This window comes from Neofelis nebulosa, chromosome 2 (genome assembly GCF_028018385.1).
Source record: "Neofelis nebulosa isolate mNeoNeb1 chromosome 2, mNeoNeb1.pri, whole genome shotgun sequence".
Classification (NCBI taxonomy): Eukaryota; Metazoa; Chordata; class Mammalia; order Carnivora; family Felidae; genus Neofelis; species Neofelis nebulosa.
Genome location: NC_080783.1, coordinates 83,955,241 through 83,976,823, shown reverse-complemented (window position 1 = coordinate 83,976,823; position 21,583 = coordinate 83,955,241). Strand labels below are relative to the sequence as shown.

Below are 21,583 nucleotides of genomic sequence, written 5' to 3'. Positions count from 1 at the left end.
GCACTTGATGTGATACTATACATAGAAATTCCTAAAGACTTTACCAAAAAACTATTAGAAATAATAAATAAGTTCAGTAAAGTTGTAGGATAATAAATTAATATACAGAAATCTGTTGCATTTCTCTATAGTAATAACAAAATACCAGAAAGAGATATTAAGAAAATAATTCCATTCACCTAGAAATAAATTTAACCAAGGAGGTAAAAGACCTGTACTCTGAATACTATAAGACGCTGATAAAAAAAAAAAAAAAATTGAAGATGACACAAAAACATACATCATGCTCATGAATTGGAAGAATGACTATTGTTTAAATGTTTGTTTCTCCCAAAGCAATCTGGGATTTAATGCAATCCCTATCAAAATACCAATAGTATTTTTCACAGAACTAGAATAATCCTAAAATTTGTTTGGCACTACAAAAGACCACGAATAGCAAAATCAGTTTTGAAAAAGAGGAACAAAACTTGAGTTACCACAATTCTAGATTGCAAGATACACTAGAAAGCTATAGTAATCTAAACTGTATGGTAGTGGCAAAAACATAGGCACATAGATCAATAGAACAAAATAGAGAATGCAGAAATAAACCCACAGTTATGTGGCCAACTAATCTATGAGGAAGGAGGTAAGAAAATATTGGGGGAAACGCAGTCTTCTTCAAAAAAGGATGTTGGGAAAACTGGGCAGCTACATGCAAAAGAATATAACTGGACTACTTTCTTACACCACATACAAAAATAAACTCGAAATGGATTAAAGACCTAAATGTGAGACCTGAAGCCATAAAACTCCTAGAAGAAGACATAGGTAGTAATTTCTTTGATATTGGCTATGGAAACATTTTTCTAGACCTGTCTCCCAAGGCAAGAGAAACAGAAGCAAAATTAAATGATAGGGATTACACAAAAATAAAAAGCTTTTGCACAGTGAAGGAAACCATCAACAAATCAAAAGGCAACCTACTGAAAGCAAAAAGATATTTACAAATGATATATCTGATAAGGGGTTAAATATCCAAAATATATAAAGAACTTATACAACTTATTTAACACCAAAAAAACAATCTGTTACAAAATGGGCAGAGGACCTGAATAGACATTTTTCCCAAGACTTACAGGTGGCCAACAAACATAAAAATATGTTCAACATCACTAATAATCAGGGAAATGCAAGTCAGAACTACAATGAGATTTACCTCACACATGTCAGAATGGTTAGTATCAAAAAGAGAAGAAATAACTGCTGGCGAAGATGTGAAAATAAAGGAACCCTTGTGCATTGTTGATGGGAATGTAAATTGGTGCAACTGCTGTGGAAAACAGTAGAATTTCATAAAAAAATAAATAAAAATAGAAATACCATATGATCCAATAAGTTCAGTACTGGGTATTTACTCAAAGAAAACAAAAACTAATTCAAAAAGATATATGTGGGGCACCTGGATGGCTCAGTTGGTTAAGCTTCTGACTTCAGCTCAGGTAATGATCTTGTGGCTCATGGCTTCAAGCCCCATATTGGGCTCTGTGCTGACAGCTCAGAGCCTGGAACCTGCTTTGGATTCTGTCACTGTCTCTGTCTCTCTCAAAAGTAAATAAACATTAAAAAAAAGATATATGCACCACTATGTTTATTGAAGCATTATCTACATTAACCAAAATATGGAAGCAACCTAGGTATCTACTGATATATAAGTGGATAAAGAAGATGTGGACTATATATAAAATGTATTATTATTTAGCTATAAAAGAGAATGAAATCTTGCCATTTGTGACAACATGGATGGACCTGGAAGGCATTAAGGTAAGTGAAATAACTTGCGGTGAAAACAGTGTAATGTATACAGTTATGGAATCACTATATTATACCTCTGAAACAAAGGTAACATATATATCTATACTTAAAAAAATAAATAGGTCAGAGAAAAATACCATGATTGCACTTACATGTGGAGTCTAAAAAACAAACAAAAAGTAGAAACAAACTCAAATACAGACAACTGGTAGTTGCTATAGGAAGGTAGTGGGAGGGATGGTTAAAAAGCAGTAAAAGAGTAGTAGATAGAGGCTTCCAGTTAGGGAATGGATAAGTCATGGGGGTAAAAAGTTCAGCATGGGGAATATAGTCAATGGTATTGTAATACTGTTGTGTGGTGACAGAAGGTTGGTACACATTTGGTAAGCATAGCATAACCTGCAGAGTTGTCAAATCACTATTTTATATTTTGTATACCTGAAAATATAAAATTGTCTGTCAACTATACTTAAAAAAGTAAAATAAAAGAGATTATTTTCCTCATAAAAAGAGACCCAGAGAGCTCCTTCAACCCCTATGAGGATATAATGAAAAGATGACAGTCTGTGAACCAGTAAGCACCCTATTCCCAGACACCTAATCTGTAGAGACTTGATCTCAGATTTCCTCACCTTTGTAACTGTGAGAACTAAATTTCTATCATTTATAAACCGCCCAGTTTACAGTATGCTGTTATAGCAGCCCACTTAGACTAAGACAGACTGGGTGACTTTGGCCCACCCGTATAGGTTTCCTTAATTTCTAATCTCAAGGATAAGAGCCAGGATATTACATTCTTTCTTACCAGACTATATCCTGGCTTCTGGTCATCTTTCTCTCAAAAGATAACTCTGAAAACAAATAGGTGCCAAAAAATGCTTCTATTGCAAGATTCCTCCAGAACAATAGGCCTTTCTTGCTTTACAACTGCTTAACTAAAAAGAATCAGTGAAGTAAATCTTCCCATAATGAGAACTCTCCTCTGAGATGATTTGCAATTCCCACCTCTGAACATAGAAGCTATTAACTTGTCACATATTGCTTTACCTACTGTAAACATACACTGAAAATAATAGTTTTATATCATATGACATATAAATATACATACTATGCATTCTGAGATGTAATAGTTACTAAGTTTTCACACACTACTTAGTGCACATGTGCTATCTCTTGGTTGGCAACCATGGACTTCAATCCTGTAGGTTAAAGAAAGGAAATAAATGATAAACATTTGAGCTGGTACTTCAGAGGTAAGCTCAGTCTCAGTCTTCTGCATATTTGACTAAAATAACAGGATGAGAAGTGTTAGTACAAAGAAGAATTGTGAAAATTTATGGAACTGATGGGGCCAGCTACCAGCAATGTAGAGCAGGGGACTGGTAGTATTGTTAAGGGGGTGGGGGGGGGGGAAGGAATATTCACTTACCATTCAGTATCTCTGCCATCCTGAACCCTCTGTCTAGAGAGAACAGTAGGGTCTACCAAAAGGAGGGGAAAGGGCGGTAGAATACGAAGAAAATCCTAACAGAGTCCACCAGTGTGGCAGCTGTTCTATCTAGAATAACAAAAATGCATAGAAAACAGAATTAAGTGATATTTTTAGTTATCAAAAGTTTAGCAGAGAATGGAGAAATGTATTGATTCTTCTCTCTCCCATAATTTTTGTTTCCCTCAGGTATTTCTTCTCCTTGCAAGTTTCCCAGTATTTACAGAATAAGGTGGCATTTTATCTGAAAGCATTTGGTGAATGTTCTTTGAGTCTAGAAGGCTGCAATTTAACAAATGGCTTCCTCACACAAACTATAAGCATGATACAGAATGATTGACAACTATGCCAGCATTTGAAAAGCAGTAAGAGCTTTAAAGCATATAGTAGTCGAGACCAGGATGGAGTTTATCTTCAACCTTGAAGATTGTGGTTTATGTTGGCAATATAAAATATCTGTCACTTTAATACATCTCTTACAAAGATTTTTAAACATGTCATTAAACAAATATACCAGAAAGATGGGCCCAGAGAAAACCAGTTTTGAGAGAACAGCAATAGAATCAAAATACATTATCACCAGATAATAGTCTCCTACTGTTTGATAAAGGACTCAACTTCTAAAGACAAAACAAACACAGAGGCATAGGAAAGATGTTTGTTTTTAGAAGTAGAAGACATTGATCTTATGACACATTTCTATTACAATGGTTTTATTTCTGTCACAAAGCAGGCTAAAGTTACAATTATTCTAAATTCAGAAGTGTTCAGAGAAAGACAGTCAGTGTATTTTAGCATAGTTATCACCTGTGTGCAGACATAGAGAAGTCCTCCCTCCTGCCACCCATTATCCCTTCCCAGAACAAACCCAAACATGATCTGCACCTTAGAGACTAAAACAATAGGAACCTACAGGAGATGGAGGGGGGGGGGGGGGGTGGTGTGGAATAATGTTCAGAAGTGGTAGTCTTTATTACAGCATTTTGAAAACTCACATTCAAAGCTGAACCCTGCACCTACCTCTTCCACAGAGCTCAGGACTTGCTTGGAAGGTCATTAAAAGTGACTTAAAGCCATCTTCAATTCTATTGCTTTAATATTTAAGTATATTTACAGTATTGAAGAGACCTGGCCTGTTTTGTTAGGGATAGGATAAAAGTAATGTATGAATAACACCTTGGACACTGAAGTTACTTTTTTGCTGTTGTTTTGGAATAATGCTCTTCTCCTCTCTCATTCCTATATTTTACCCAATGTCATGATGGAAATGAAACTCCTGTCTTGCAGTCAAACCTCAATGAGGTTTGCTTCCTGGACTGGCTGAACCTACATGTCTTCCTAATTTGTATAATCAGAGCCCACCTGAAGAATGGATCAGTAGCATCGTGGAAGAGCTGCGAGGAGAATTTACCTGCTTAAATTATATCCTCAGTCTAAAACTCCCACACCTGTCCTTTTTTTTTGCACTTTCTTCATTCATGCCTCCTCTGTGATCAGCACTGGGCTTCCCAAATCATCCAATCTTCCAGCAGGTATCAGGTGGTATATCTATTTTTAGCATTATCATGGGCTAAGTGTTGTAAAGAAAACAATGATACAAAGATGAATGGATCAGAGATTCAGACATAAGAAGCTCTCTATTAAGGTGGGGGGACAGATAAACAGACAAATTAAAAACTGTGACAAATGCTAACACCTCTCTCCTAGAGAGTACTGAATTAAATTGAAAAAAAGTCCCTCAAACTGGCAATTAGATCTTAATGATGGCACCTTAAAGAGAGCAGTTTCAGGAAAGAAGGTGAAAGCCACGTTATTTTGGAGTTGTACTGAGTGGGTGGTTATAGAATGACCACAATGAACTACTGTTCTATAGTAAATTTTGCATAAAAATGTATCACCACAAGATGGTAGCTAATGGGAACTCAGATGTCAGGAGAGCATTTGTTTATCTGCTTTAAAGATGAGAGATTTGTGGTATGAACTTGCTATTGTGAAGGAACTTCATGCCTCAAATCTCAGAAGTTTGTGTGTTTTTTTGTTGTTGTTGAATTTTGCTTTTTTTTTTTTCCAAGCTTTTAAGTCAACTTTTAAAATGCAAATACTACTGAGAAGAGTAGGCTCTTAGTAAAATCTGTCAGTTGTCAGTTAACACCTTAGCAGGGCACAGGATGCTAGGGGGTGCCAAGAGCAGACAGGAGAAATGCTGCTCCTGACGAGGTGGGAGAGCACCCAATATCCGTTTCTTCACAGTTGCGCCTGGGAGTCAGCCAGAGAATCCCAGCTGGTCCTGGTTTGACAAACAATCCTCATTCTCATTCAATTGCCCAGAATATAGGAATACAAACAGGACTCAAATAAATGCTTTTGCAAATTGTTCTCCCTTGCTGGGATTAGTTTTTAAATCGATGAAGATATAGATTATAGAAGCAAACCAGGGATTACAGAAGAATAATTTTGATTACTACAAATAATACTAAAATGGTGCATGTTTATGAACAGCTAAAAAATATAAAAGTTAGAATAAAAATGAAATCTGTCTTCATCTCCTCCCTATTTAATTACCCCCCAATGGTAATCATAGTTACCAGCTTGGTGAAGGACTTTCTACACTTATACTGTGCATTTATATACACACATGTACACATTATATATATGTCATCTGGCCCTCTTGCCAAGCTGTTTTCCCTGGTCTAATTTATACTTGTCAGTAGGAATGTGACTGGGAAGTTCTCACCTATCCTTGATAATAATAATAACTGTTAATATTTACTAAGTGCTCTCTAGATTCAAGATATGATGCTAGGCACTTTATTTTTTAATCTTACAAGTACTAATTACCTGAATGTATTCCCATAAATAGCCAGAAAACCCTCCACAAAGCCAAAGTCCCCATAGTTACTCTTCCTAACCCTACACCCTTCTTCTGACATAACCACTGTTGCCAGTTAGGTAGGTATCCTACACATTTAAAAAATTTATATACATACCTATATGTTTATTCAGAAATATAATTTGTTTTTGTAATTATCATCATTCTATAAATATTATGCACAACTCACATCTTTTATTTTGGTCATACAGAGCTTTCCATTTCAAGCCATGTAAATACAGCCCATTCTTTTTAACATTTGCATAGAAGGTATGCTAATCCATTCTGTGGTTTCATCACAGATGAGCCAGTCATTCTACTGGCTGACACTGAGGTTGATCTGACTTTTTCATTATAAGAATGAATGGCCTAATAAAAAAGCTCATACAGGCCTTTTGGACATATATACCACTATTTCCTTTTGTTAGTGAGAAGAGCAGTTGAAGGATGGAAAACAGAGAAGGCATTTACCTGGCATCCATTCCTTGCTCCTCCATTTGCAGGAGTTCTCATATTCCATTCAAGCTCTTTGCTACTGGGGCATCAGACTACAGTAGAAGTGGATCTTAGGACAGGCTAAGGCAATGAACCCATTTAATACCTCTGATCACAACAATGATTAACCTAGAGGATGGCACATGTCTTATAACGGTTCTAATAAAAATAAAATTCAAGGATTTTGATACCAATTCTGAGATGCTTATTCTTTCTTACTGTACATGTACAGAAATTACATAGACCTGGAAGATGTCCATGCCATCTGTAATAGTTTGCTAGCGCTGCTATAACAAAATACCACAAACTGGGTGGCACAAATAACAGAAATTTATTTTCTCAGTGGTCCAAAGCCTAGGCGTCCAAGAGCAAGGTGTCAGCAAATTGATTCCTTGTGAAGACTATATAGGAAGAATCTGCCTCAGGCCTTTCTTCGTGGTTTGTAGATAGCTATCCTCTCCCTGGGTCTTTACATTGTCTTCCTTCTGTGTGAGTTGTGTCTAAATTTTCGCTTCTTGTAAGGGTACCAATCATACTGCATCAGGGCCCACTCTGGAAACCTCATGTTAATTACTTCTCTAAAAACCCTATCTCCAAATACAGTTATATTCTGAGATATTTAGGGTTAGGACTTCAACATATGCATTTTGAGGACATAATTCAACTTATAACACCATCTTAGTATCATACAGAAGGGCGAGCTGAGAATCAGAAGGAAATGGGTGCTTGCATAAAGCCAATGTTCCCTTGCCCAATTCCTTTCAACTGAAATTTTCAGTTGAAAGAGTCAATAATTTGAATGGCACAAGCAAGTTTAAATAGGATTTGTTTCTTGTGACCAGAAGAACTCAGGCTTTTAGAAAAATATGTTACAGTCTGAAAGATACTGCTCAGTTAACCTCCTAAAAGGCATTTTAAACATACTCTCTCGGGGCGCCTGGGTGGCGCAGTCGGTTAAGCGTCCGACTTCAGCCAGGTCACGATCTCGCGGTCTGTGAGTTCGAGCCCCGCGTCAGGCTCTGGGCTGATGGCTCGGAGCCTGGAGCCTGTTTCCGATTCTGTGTCTCCCTCTCTCTCTGCCCCTCCCCCGTTCATGCTCTGTCTCTCTCTGTCCCAAAAATAAATAAAAAACGTTGAAAAAAAAAATAAAATAAACATACTCTCTCATTGAGGGTACATAAAAGTTCCACGTCCATTCATGGTCATCAACAAAAATTGTTCATCACCATTCTTTTCAGTGAAAACTGATATCTTATCGTTTTAATTCCCCCTTCCCCCTGATTGTTAGGAAGTTGAACTTCTTATCCTTTGTTTATTGGCCATTTCAGTTCTGCAAATTGTCATTTTACATCTTTTGCCAATTATTTTATTTGGCTAATTGGCAGTTTTCATACTAATTTTCTTAATAATTAGAAAAAGTTAAAAAAAGAAAATATTTCCTCCTGTCCTGTACCTGTTTGTAAAACTCTATATATGGTATTTTATGTTATGCAGACATTTCTAAATATTAGTTGATTAGAATTGTCAATCATTTTCTTTGTAGTGTCTTCCTTATAGTGTTTCCATGCCAAGATTACAAAAACATTTTCCCATAATTTCATACATGTAATACCTTTATTGTTAGTTTCCCTTATATTTAGATCCTTAGTAGATTTGGAATCTATTGTGAATGTTGTGATATAGAAAATGTAATTTATTATTCTTTTTTTTTTTAATTTTTTTAACGTTTATTTATTTTTGAGACAGAGAGAGACAAAGCATGAACGGGGGAGGGGCAAAGAGAGAGGGAGAAACAGAATTGGAAGCAGGCTCCAGGCTCTGAGCCATCAGCCAGCCCAGAGCCCGACGCGGGGCTGGAACTCACGGACCGCGAGATCGTGACCTGAGCTGAAGTCGGACGCCCAACCGACTCAGCCACCCAGGCGCCCCTGTAATTTATTATTCTAATGGATATCCAATTGTCCCTAAATCTTTTAGTAACCAATGTGTCTTCAGTAATTTGAAATATCTTCTTCATTATGTATTAAATTATCATATTTATAATGTTTCTGAAAAATCAATTCTGTTCCATTGATCTTGTGTTTATTTCTCTACCAAAATCACACTGTTTTATTTAAGGTAGCTATGTAATATAGTAAATATTATTTAAAACATAATAAGGTAACTTTTGATATGTTTGAAGGAAACTATTACCTTATTCTTTTTAAGCTAGTATTTTTCATTTATAGGACATCAGGGATTCTGGTTTCTTAAAAATGGTTGTGGGTAATTACATCTTCCATATGAGACACAAAAGTAAAAGATCACACCTACACTTGCAACAAAAAAGAGACAGATTAACTTCAAAACTATAACTTTTTTGAGCCCATCATAGAGCTGAGGTCCAATGCATAGTTCCAAACATCTAAAGAGAGATGGTGCCTACAGGGAGACAGGAGAACAAGCATTCACTCACTTTAGATAGACAGGAACCAGATACAGTTAAAAAAAAAAGTTAAACTAGTACATTTGAAAAATTGGTAAAGGTGAGTGTTGGCTGGCAGAACAGTGAGAAACCCATAAAGACCATAGAAATTACTTATGTCCTTGTGCAGGTTGCCTCTTCATAAATCACATGAGGTGTACTCACAGAAAAGTTTGAACCAAGCCCTAGGAAGTGTGTATTATAGGAAAAAGCAGCTATGTGAAAAGGCAAGAAATTGTCTGCCCTTCTTCTCTATCTCCACTAAGAAACAAGAATAATCAACAATTATCACCAGGGAAAATCTGCATGACATTAGGTTAGGCAAAGAGGTTTTGTATATAACTTCAAAATTATCCACAAAAGAAACAAATTGAACTTGTTTAAAATTATTTTTTTCTTTAAAATTAAAGATCCTGTTAAGAAAATGAAATGACAAACCATAGGCTTGGAGCATATTACACAATTTTGAAAAAAGGACTTTTCCCCAGAATATATAAAAACCCTCAAAACTTAATAGTTAAAAAAAAAAAGGACATTACAGGCAACTGGGTGGTTCAGTCGGTTAGGCATCCACCTTCAACTCAGGTCATGATCTCACAGTTCATTGCTCAAGCCCCATGTCCGGGTCTGTGCTGACAGCTCAGCCTGGAGCCTGCTTCAGATTCTGTGCTTTCCTTGCTCTCTGCCCCTCTCCTGCTAACATTCTGTCTCTGTCTCTCTCTCTCTCTCAAAAATAAACATTAAAAAAAATTTTTTTAAATGGACAATCTAATGAAAAGTGGGTAAAAGATCTAAACACATATTTCAGTAAGATAAGTGGGCAACAACTAAGTTCATGAGATGTTCAACATTAGGAAATAGGGTAATCAAATTAATACCACAATGTGATAATACTACATACTTATTACAATGTCTAAAAAAAGAAAAAAACAAAAAAAGAACTTGTCATACCATGCTGACAACATGGAGCAACTGGAACGCACATAAGTTGTTACTGGAAATTCAAAATGCTAGAATCAATTTGGTAATAATATATCAATTTCTTGTGAAATTAATATGCAACTATGCTATGCCACTCCTAGTTATCTACCACAGAGAAATAAAAACCATGTTCACACAAAAAACGTGTATATAAATACTTCCAGGAACTTTATAAGCACCAAAAACTGAGGAAAAAACCCCATATCTCTTTCAACTGGTGAATAAATAATGTGTAGAATATCCATATAAGAGAATATTACTTAGTAATAAAAATAGCAAACTATTATTTCACATGAGATGCATGAATCATAAATATATTTTGCTAACTTAGAGAAGTCAAACCCAAAAAGCTACATAGTACCTAATTCCATTTATGTGATATTCTGGAGAAGGCAAACATAGTTGCTGGGTTGGGGGTTGATGAGAGGTGTTGTCAACAGAAGAAAATTTGGGGGAAACTGTGGGTGTGAATACATGACTGTATATGTTTGTCAGATAAATACAAACCACAAAGTGTAAAAATCACTGCATCTAAACTTTTAAAAAGTAAGTCAACCAAAATTTTTGTGGGGCTAGGGGGAAGAGAAAGATGGAATAAAAACTCTGACGAATGAATATAACTGAATTGCAAATAAATCACATGACCATATTAAAAGGAATGGGAAGAAATAAGATGATTAAGAAATTTTAGAAAATAGTACTTTGGATACTACAATGCTAAAGATTAAGAAAAGTTCTTACTCAAACACTGTAGTGGAGTTGGTACATTGTTTCTCACAGATATGGGTTAGAAATTCTAATTCTACTTCATTTTCATACTTGAACAAACAAGTAAATGTATTATAGATAACAAATGCCAAAGTAAGTAATTACAGTTAAAGAAAGAAAGTATAATGAACCCTGTAGTGCTAGGTAAGAGGCAAAGGCGTCAATATGGACGTGTGGTTAAAATGTACACATAATATAGATACAAGTGTGTATACACAAGTGTGTGTGTGTGTCCTAACTCTATCTACTGACAGGACTAGAAATAGCAACACCCCAGAAGCAATGAGTATACCTGGACTTCAGATTTTGGTTTCTAAAAACCATTCTCTAGTAAGAGAGCTCTTTGGAGAACTGATTTAGTCCAAAGCCAAGGCAGGTAAAAGACAAGATGAACCCAAAGCATCTTGTGGTGTCAGGAAGCAAGGAAGCGTTAAAAAAAAAAGAGATAAAGCGAGTACAGAGTAGCTGGCGAGATAGCCATGCAGTCCAAGCGGGAATGTGAGCTGTGGTGTGAGAGGGTGAATCCGGAAAACAAGGCAGCTTTGGAGGCATGGGTCAGGGAGACGGGCATCCACCTGGTGCAGGTGAACGGGCAGAGGAAGTATGGCGGGCCACCCCCAGGCTGGGTGGGCAGCCCGCCGCTGGCCGGCTCAGAGGTGTTTATCGGGCGGCTGCCCCAAGACGTGTACGAGCACCAGCTGATCCCACTGTTCCAGCGCGTGGGCCGGCTCTATGAGTTCCGCCTGATGATGACTTTCAGCGGCCTAAATCGTGGGTTCGCCTACGCCCGCTACAGTTCGCGGCGCGGCGCCCAGGCCGCCATCGCCACACTGCACAACCACCCGCTGCGGCCCTCCTGCCCGCTGCTCGTGTGCCACAGTACTGAGAAGTGCGAGCTGAGTGTGGACGGGCTGCCTCCGGGGCTGAGTCGCCGCGCGTTGCTGCTCGCGCTGCAGCCCCTGGGTTCCGGCCTGCAGGAGGCGCTGCTGATGCCCAGCCCTGGGCCCGCGCCCGCGCAAATTGTGCTGCTGAAGTTCAACTCGCACCGCGCCGCCGCCATGGCCAAAAAAGCCCTAGGGGAAGGGCAATCACGCCTCTCTGGAGAGCAGGTGGCCGTGGAGTGGCTCAAGCCAGATCTGAAGCAGCGACTCCGCCAGCAGCTGGTGGGCCCCTCCCTGCAGTGCCTACAGCCAGAGGGCAGTCGGTTGGCCCTGGCCAGGGACAAGCTAGAGTCCCAAGGGGCTCGGGGTGCCCTGCAGCTGTTGTGCCAGCGGATGAAGCTGGGCAGCCCTGTGTTCCTCACCAAGTGTTTGGGCCTGGGCCCTGCTGGCTGGCACCGCTTCTGGTACCAGGTGGTGATCCCTGGGCATCCAGTGCCCTTCAGTGGCCTCATCTGGGTTGTGCTGGCCCCAGATGTGCAGAATGGGCATGAGATGGCTAAGGATGCTGTGTCTGCAAGATTGCTAGAGGCACTCAGTGCCTCTAGAGCCAGTCTTATACCGACTGGTGGGGCTGAGGCAGGTACCGTGGTTAAGCAGTGACCATGTCCTCTTCACAGGCAGGCCAAACGAGTTGACAGAGCCTGCGTCAGTCCCCAGCCCAGCAGGCCTGGGCAGCCACCATCGGATTTTAAAGAGGGAGGAACATGGGCTCTGCCCTACCTCTGACACAGCCTCCCCTTTGGGGCAGGGCCCCAGTACACCTGGGACAGCTCTGGTTTGGCTAAGTTGTGGTGAGGGACCTTGCCATGCCCCTCCCAGCCCAGGGACTAACCTTGGCCCTTTGGTATTCCTTGGCCGTTCTGTGTGATACATACACAAACCTTCCTCCTCCTGCCACAGCTTAATATGAATCTCACTTCTTATTTTGTTGATTTGTCATTTTTGTTGATTTTATTTGGGGGCTGGCTGAGCCAAAGGTTCAGAAATCTGCTTTCTGTCCCCAGTACTTTACATTCTGGTGTATGTGTGATGTTGGGTTTTTCTATGCTGGTTGTATTTATATTAAACCCCTGGTTGGTGTAAAAAAAAAAAAAAAAAAAAAAAAAAAAAAAAGTAACATATCAAAAGTCCATAGAGCCAACCTGAAAGCTTCTAGTAGTAGTCAATGGTGGAACATCTTGATCAAAAAAATAATTATAATATTGTATTATAGCTCAAATAATACAATATTCATTAGCCCATAATACACTGATATAAATTAAATAAATAAATAAATAAATAAAATGACAACTCTTCCTTATGGAAGAATACCAATTGACAAATGTAAGGAGGCAACTAAAATCACTGTGAGAATACCATGGTAATAGTTACTGTAGGCAAGATACACCAAAGGATTTCAAATTAATAGATGAAAGTTTAAGTAGAGACAAACTAAGTGTCTTGAGGAAGAAAAAACGAATAACATGATCATAATAAAGTAACTTTAAAGACATGATTAATTTTGGAAAACAATGTTTTTGGTGGATACTGTAAAGCTTAAGAAACAATACTCAAACATGGCACTCTATAAATTTTTAATTACAAAGGGGTAAATAATTAGAGTGCAGAATCCTGGTAGATACCAATTAATAAAATGATCAAGGTCAATGTCACCAGTGATAGATATCAATCTCATGTACCCCTGACATATGCACTGAAAAAGGCATATAACCTCTGTGGTATCCTTCCCAGTAATGCAGAACCACAAAAAAATTTCAATTAGACCCAAACTGGGGAGAAAGTCTACAAAATAACTGACTCTTCAAAGTGTCAAGGCCATGAAATAAAAGGAAAGACTGAAGGTCTTTGATAGGCGAGAGGAGATTAAGAGAAATGATAATTAAATTCAGTGTAGTATCCTATATTGAACCCTGGAAGAGGGAAAAAAATATTTGTGAAAAAAAAAATCAGTGAAATCTAAGAAGTTTTATATTTAATTTAATAGTATTTACCAAGGTTAATTTCTTCCGATAAATATTCTAACTATGTAAATATTAAGAGGCAGCTGACCGAAAAATAAATGGGAATACTTGTAAATTCTTCTACAAGTTTAAAATCATATCAACATAAAAACATTAATTCTAAATAAAGGAAAAAATGCATTGTTAGTGGGATGTTAATTAAGGATAACTTGAAATCACAGATTAAGTTGAGAATTGATATTTTTATAATAGTAAATCCTACCTCCAGATATCATATATCTTTCTATTTATTTAGTGTTTCCTCTTTTGTCTTTTTATCAAGTACTATCAATGAACTTAATATATAACATTTCCTTCTAGTAGTTTTTTGTGGAGTCTTTAGGATTTTCAATGTATAGTATCATGTCCTCTGCAAATAGTGAAAGTTTTATTTCTTCCTTACCAATTCAGTAGCCTTTTATTTCTTTTTCTTGTCTGATTGCTGTGGCTAGTATTTACAGTATTATGTTGAATAAAAATGATGAGAGTGGACATCTTTGTCTTATTCCCAATCTTAGAGGAAAAGCTTTCAGTTTTTCACCATTGAGTATGATGTGATCTGGGGGTTTTTCATATATGGTCCTTATTATGTTGTACTTTCCCTCTAAAGTCACTTTATTGAGATTTTTCATCATGAACAGTTGTTGAATTCTGTCAAGTGCTTCCCCGGCACTTGCTGGAAAGATCATATGGTTTTCACATTTCATTTTGTTAATGTGGTATTTCACATTGATCATGATATATTGCATATATTGACCCATTCTTGCATGGAAATAAATACCACTTTATTGTGGTGAATTTTAATGTATTGTTGATTTAAGTTTACTAATATTTTGTTGAATATTTCTAATCTGTGTTGATCAGAGATACTGGCTTGCAGTTTTCTTTTTTTGTAGTGTCGATGTCAGCTTTTGGTATCAGGGTAATGGTGGCTTCAGAGAATGTGTTTGGAAGCTTTCTTTCCTCTTCTATTTTTCTGCAATAATTTTAGAAGAGTATGTATTAACTCTTTTTTTTTTATTTTTTTTTTTATTTTTTTTTTAAATTTTTTTTTCAACGTTTTTATTTTATTTTTGGGACAGAGAGAGACAGAGCATGAACGGGGGAGGGGCAGAGAGAGAGGGAGACACAGAATCGGAAACAGGCTCCAGGCTCCGAGCCATCAGCCCAGAGCCTGACGCGGGGCTCGAACTCACGGACCGCGAGATCGTGACCTGGCTGAAGTCGGACGCTTAACCGACTGCGCCACCCAGGCGTCCCTGTATTAACTCTTTAAATGTTTGGTAGACTTCACTTCTGAAGCCATTTGGTCCTGGACTTTTGTTTGTTGGGAGTTTTTTCTGTTTTTTTTTTTTTTTCTTTTTTAACTGGCTCAATTTTGTTACTAGTAATTAGTCTTCTTAGATTTTTTGTTTTTTCTTGTTTCAGTTTTGGAAGACTGTATGTTTGGAATTGAAGCATTTCTTCTAGGATGTCCAATTTTTTGCCACATAATTTTTCATAGTAGGAGGAAGGTAGAATAGGAGGACCCTAAGCTCACTTTGTCACACAGATACAACTAGATAACACTCACATCAGTGTAAATAACCCAGGAAATGACCCAAAGACTTGCAAAACAAACTCCACAAGTAATGGCAGAGAAAAGTCCACATCGAAGAAGTTCATAAGAGTGAAGATGTGGTTTGGGAGTGAAACAGACTGTGGCTGTCCATAGTTGGAAGGAAGGCCGGGGTGCAGTGAAGGGCAAGAAACAGATTGTCACACTGTGGAGCCCACACAGGGAAGAGGAATCCCCATAACATTTCACTTTGAAAGCAAGCCGAATTTTGTGAGTTCTTACAACTACTGTGACTTAAAGCCTGGAATTATAAAAATCAGCAGGTTTGGCTCTGGGAGAATCCAGAGGGCATTAGGAAATGGAGTCCTCACCCTTAAGGAGACAGCATGACAAACAACTAGCAGAGATACAACATAGAAGCAGCAGTTTATAAAACACTAAGGCCATAGTGGAGGGAGGGTTATTTATTTATCTCAGAACATGGTCTGGAGAAGCAGGGGTCCTGGAAAGACCCCTCCAGGAAGAAAGGAGCTGAGAGAACATTTCCCTCACTCACCCCTCAGCATAAACACATGACCATCTGCATAAACATTGCATCACCAACATTCACTACCTAACCTGCGTATACCAAATCTCACCTTCCCATGCTTCAGGGGATCTGCCCTTACCAGTCACTCTTGCCTTATCTCCCATGCGGGAGGTGCCCTTGCCCAGAAGACTCACCCAAAACTCACCATTCTCATTCACAACCTGTGTATTTTGCGGGACCTCGGTTCTGGCAGAAGTGGGAAGTCTCATTTCACAAGCATATCAGTGCACACCTTGTTAAAATGAGACCCTCCTGCCCAGGGACCAAATGCTGGCCACAAGAGGCAAAGATACCAGCTGCAGACAACTGTACTGAGGGAAACAGAGGTCGGGACTCAACAGCAGGACATACACCACACATATAGAGGCCACTCTGAAGCTCTAGATCTTCGGGAACAGGAGACACTGCACTGCAGGGCACTATAGGAACTCTTGTTCATAAAGCCATTACTTTGAAGAACAAGAGATGTAGCTGACCTTTCTCACACAGAAGCAGCCACAAGGAGTTAGACAAAAAGAGGAGACAGAGGAATATATCCAAAATGAACGGACTGGAAAAAGCCACAGAAAATGATATAAGCAAACTGTCATGAGTAATATGCCATGAGAAAGTAATGATTATAAAGATACTGAACTTGAGAAAAGAATAGAGGATCTCAGTGAGACCCTAAACAGAGAAGAAAAAAAAAACAGATGAAAAACACAATAAATGAAATTAAAAATACACTTGATAGAATAGTGGGCTAGAGAAAGTAAAGGAATGAAGTGATGGCCTGAAAATTGGAGTAATGGAAGTAAGCAAGCTGACCAAATGAGAGGAAAAAGAATTAGGCAAAATGAGAATACACTTAGGGAAATCAGTGGCCCAATTAAGAATAACAACATTTGCATTATAAGTAACCCAAAAAGAGAAGAGAGAGAAACGGGGGCAGAAAATTTATCTGAAGAAATAACAGCTGAAAATTTCCCTGATCTGGGAAGGAAACAGCTATCCAGATCCAGGAGGCACAGAAGTTCCCCCCAAAAATCAACCCTTGGAGGTCCACACCAAGACACATACTAATTAAAATGGTAAAAAGTAGTGATAAAGAAAAAAAATGAAAGCATCAAGAGAAAAGGAGACACATATAAAGGGAAACTCATAAGGCTATAAGCAGATTATTCAGCACAAACTTTGCAGTTCAGAAAAGAGTTGCATGACATATTCAACATGCTGAAAGAAAAAAAAATTGCATCAAAGAATACACCATCCAGGAAGGCTATCATTCAGAATAGAAGGAGAGATAAAAGGTTTCACAGATAAACAAAAGCTAAAGAAGTTCATGGCCACCAAATGAGCCCTACAAGAAATATTAAAAGGGAGCAGACACTCAGATCAATGGAACAGAATAGAGAACCCAGAAATGGACCCACAAACGTATGGCCAACTAATCTTTGACAAAGCAGGAAAGAATATCCAATGGAATAAAGACAGTTTCTTCAGCAAGTGGTGCTGGGAAAACTGGAGAGCGACATGCAGAAAAATGAACCTGGACCACTTTCTTACACCATACACAAAAATAAACTCAAAATGGATGGAAGACTTAAATGTAAAACAGGAAGCCATCAAAATCCTCAAGAATAAAGCAGGCAAAAATCTCTTTTACCATGGCCATAGCAGCTTCTTACTGAACACGTCTCTGGAGGCAAGGGAAACAAAAGCAAAAATGAACTATTGGGACCTCATCAAAATAAAAAGCTTCTGCACAGTAAAGGAAACAATCAGTAAAACAAAAAGGCAACTGATGGAATGGGAGAAGATATTTGCAAACGACTTGTCAGATAAAGGGTTAGTATCCAAAATCTATAAAGAACTTATCAAACTCAATACCCAAAAAACAAATAATCCCATGAAGAAATGGGCAAAAGACATGAATAGACACTTCTCCAAAGAAGGCACCTGGATGGCCATCCGACACATGAAAAAATGCTCAACATCACTCATCATCAGGGAAATACAAATCAAAACCACAATGAGATACTACCTCACACCTGTCAGAATGGCTAACATTAACAACCCAGGCAACAACAGATGTTGGCAAGGATGTGGAGAAAAAGGATCTCTTTTGTGCTGCTGGTGGGAATGCAAACTGGTGCAGCCACTCTGGAAAACAGTGTGGAGATTCCTCAAAAAGTTAAAAATAGGACTACCGTATGACCCAGCAATTGCACTACTAGGTATTTATCCAAGGGATACCGTTATGCTGTTTTGAAGGGACACATGCACCCCAATGTTTATAGCAGCACTATCAACAATAGCCAAAGTATGGAAAGAGCCCAAATGTCCATTGATGGATAAATGGCTAAAGAAGATGTGGTATATATATACAATGGAGTATTACTCTGCAATCAAAATGAATGAAATCTTGCCATTTGCAACTACGTGAATGGAACTAGAGGGTATTATGCTGAATGAAATTAGTCACTCAGATAAAGATGAATATCATATGACATCACTCATATGAAGACTTTATGATACAAAACAGATGAACATAAGGGAAGGGATACAGATGAACATAAGGGATAATATAAAAATAGGGTGGGGAGTTGGGAGGAGCACTGGGTGTTGTATGGAAACCAATATGACAATAAATTTCATATAAAAAAAACAGTGTGGGGACAAAATATAAGAGACTCTTAAATATGGAGAAAAAACAGAGGGTTACTGGAGGGGTTGTGGGAGGGGGATGGCCTAAATGGGTAAGGGGCATTAAGGAATCTACTCCTGAAATTATTGTTGCACTATATGCTAAATAACTTGGATGTAAATTAAAATAAATAAATAAATACATAAATAAATATTAAAAGGGACTCTTTGAATGGAAACAAAAGAACATTTGTGAGAGTATGAAAATTGGGAAGCACAAAAGCAGTAAAACTCTGTAAAACTCAAGTCAAGGTATTCACAAAATAAAAGGATGTAAAATATGACACCACTTACTAAAATGTGTTGGAGGGGGGGTAGCAGTAAAGAATGTTTCAAACTGAAGTGAACATCAACTTTAAATATAGATTGCTATTTGCAGAAGATGTTTTATATACACTGAATGTTAACTGTAAATCAAAACCAAGTAATAGATATGCAAACAGTAAAGAGAAAGGAATCTAAGTATGTCACTAAGGAAAGCCAATGAACCATGAATGAGAACAAGAGAAAAAAGGATTAGAGAAAATATACAAAACAACCACAAAACCAATAACAAAATGGTAATACCTACATATCAATCAATAATTACTTTGAATGCAAATAGTCTAAACACTCCCATCAAAAGACATAGGGTGACACAGTAGATAAAAACAAGATGCGTATATATGCTACCCACAAGAGACTGATTTCAGACCTAAGGGCACCTGCAGACTGTAAGTGAGGGGATGGAAAAACATTTATCATGCAGATTGATGTCAAAAGATAGCTGAGGTAGCAATACTTATATTGGACAAAATAGACTTTAAAACAAGGACTGTAAGAAGAGGCAAGAACACTATACGATAATGAATGTGACAACCCAACAAGAAGACATAACAATTGTAAATACTTATGCAACCGATATGAAGTCCTCAAATACATAAAACAGTTAATAGCAAATATGAACTAATTGATAGTAATAAAATTATAGTAGGGGACTTTAACACCCCACTTACATCAACAGACAGATCATCCAATCAGAAACTCAACAAGAGAACAGTGACTGGGAATGACACACTGGACCAGATGGACTTAACAGATACGTTCAGAACATTATATCCTAAAACACCAGAATACACATTCTTTTCAAGTGAACATGAAATATTCTCCAGAAGAGATCACATATTAGGTCACAAAACAAGTCTCAATAAATTCTAAAAGATCATAGTCATAGTGTTCTTTTCTGACCACAACACTACACAACTAGAACTCAACCACAAGAAAATAATCTAAAAGAGCATGAACATGGAAGTTAAATAACATGCTACTAAACAACGAGTTGTCCCATCAGGAAATCAAAGAAGAAGCCTAAAATTACATGGGAACAAATAAAAATGAGAACAGACTGATCCAAAATCTTTTGGGTGTAGGAAGAGCTGTTCTAATAGGGAAGTTTATACCAATATAGGCCTATCTTAAGAAGCAAGACAAATCTCAAACAACTAAACCTTATAATAAAGGAGTTAGAAAATGAAGAACAAAACACAAAATTAGTAGAAGAAAGGAAATAATAAGGATTAGAGCAGAAATAAATGATACAGAAACGAAAAAAAAAACAATAGAACAGATCAATGAAACAAGAAGGTGGTTCATTGAAAAGATCAACAAAATGGATAAATCTCTAGCCAGACTATTTAAAAAAAGAGGATTCAAATTAAAAAATCACAAATGAAAAAGGAAAAATAGCCACTAACCCCACAGAAATATGAAGTATTGTAAGGGAGCATTATGAGAAAATATATGCCCACAAATTCAAAGACCTAGAAGAAATGGATAAATTTCAAGGAACATGAAATCTACCAAAACTGAATCATGATCAAAGAGAAAACTTGAACAGATGGATTACCAGCAATGAGATTGAATCAGGAAAAAAAAAATTCCAACAAACAAAGGACCAGAGAGCTTCACAGGTGAATTCTACCAAATATTTAAATTTTCTTTTTAATGTTTATTTTTTAGACAGAGAGAGAGACAGAGTGTGAGCAAGGGAGGGGCAAAGTGAGAGGGAGATACAGAATCCAAAGTAGGCTCCAGGCTTGAGCTGTCAGCACAAGAGCCCAATGCATGGCTCGAACCCATGGACTGTGAGATCATGTCCTGAGCTGAAGCCAGATGCCCAACTGACTGAGCCACCCAGGCAACCCAAATTCTACCAAACATTTAAAGAAGAGTTAATATCTATTCTTCTCAAACTATTCCAAAAACTAGGAGAAGAAGAAGGAAAGCTTCCAAATGCTTTCTATGAGGCCAGTGTTATCCTGATGCCCAAACCGGATAAATACTCTAGAGAAAAAGAAAAACTACAGGCCAATATCTCTGATGAACATAGATACAAAAACCCTCTACTAAATGTGAGCAAACAAAATCCAACAATATGTTAAAAAATTCATTTGCCACAATCAAGTAGGATTGATTGCTCAAATGCAAGCGCGGTTCAATATTTGCAAATCAATCACCATGGTACATCACATCATCAAGAGAAAGGATAAAAACCATATGGTCATTTCAATAGATGCAGAAAGTACATTGGACTAAGTATAACACACACACACACACACACACACACACACACACACACACCCCAAGAAAGTGTACAGGGAACATGCCTCAACATAATAAAGACCATATGTGACAAACCCATAGTTAACATCATACGCAATGCTGAGGAACTGACAGCTTTTCCCCAAGAACAACACATGGATGTCCTCTCTTACTACTTTTATTCAGCATAACATGGAAGTCCTAGCCACAGCAATGAGAAAACAAAAACAAAAACAAAAACAAAGAAATAAAAAGCATCCAAATTAGGAAGGAAGAAATAAAATGTTCACTATTTTCAGATAACATGATATTATATATAGAAAACCCTTAAGACTCCACCAAAAAACTACTAGAACTGATAAAAAAA

At 37.7% G+C, this 21,583-nt stretch overlaps 1 protein-coding gene across 1 annotated transcript; it reads left to right on the top strand.

The window, feature by feature from the left end:
* Positions 1-11,342: 11,342 nt before the first annotated feature.
* LOC131503725 (dead end protein homolog 1) lies at positions 11,343-12,889 on the top strand. The gene has a single exon (XM_058715370.1). The coding sequence runs from the start codon at positions 11,343-11,345 to the stop codon at positions 12,402-12,404; it is 1,062 nt and encodes a 353-aa protein (XP_058571353.1). The 3' UTR covers positions 12,405-12,889.
* The last annotated feature ends 8,694 nt before the right edge of the window (positions 12,890-21,583 follow it).

Bases quoted from the DNA above. Each gene is read 5' to 3' on its own strand.
- LOC131503725 (XM_058715370.1), top strand. From the start codon at position 11,343: ATGCAGTCCAAGCGGGAATGTGAGCTGTGGTGTGAGAGGGTGAATCCG.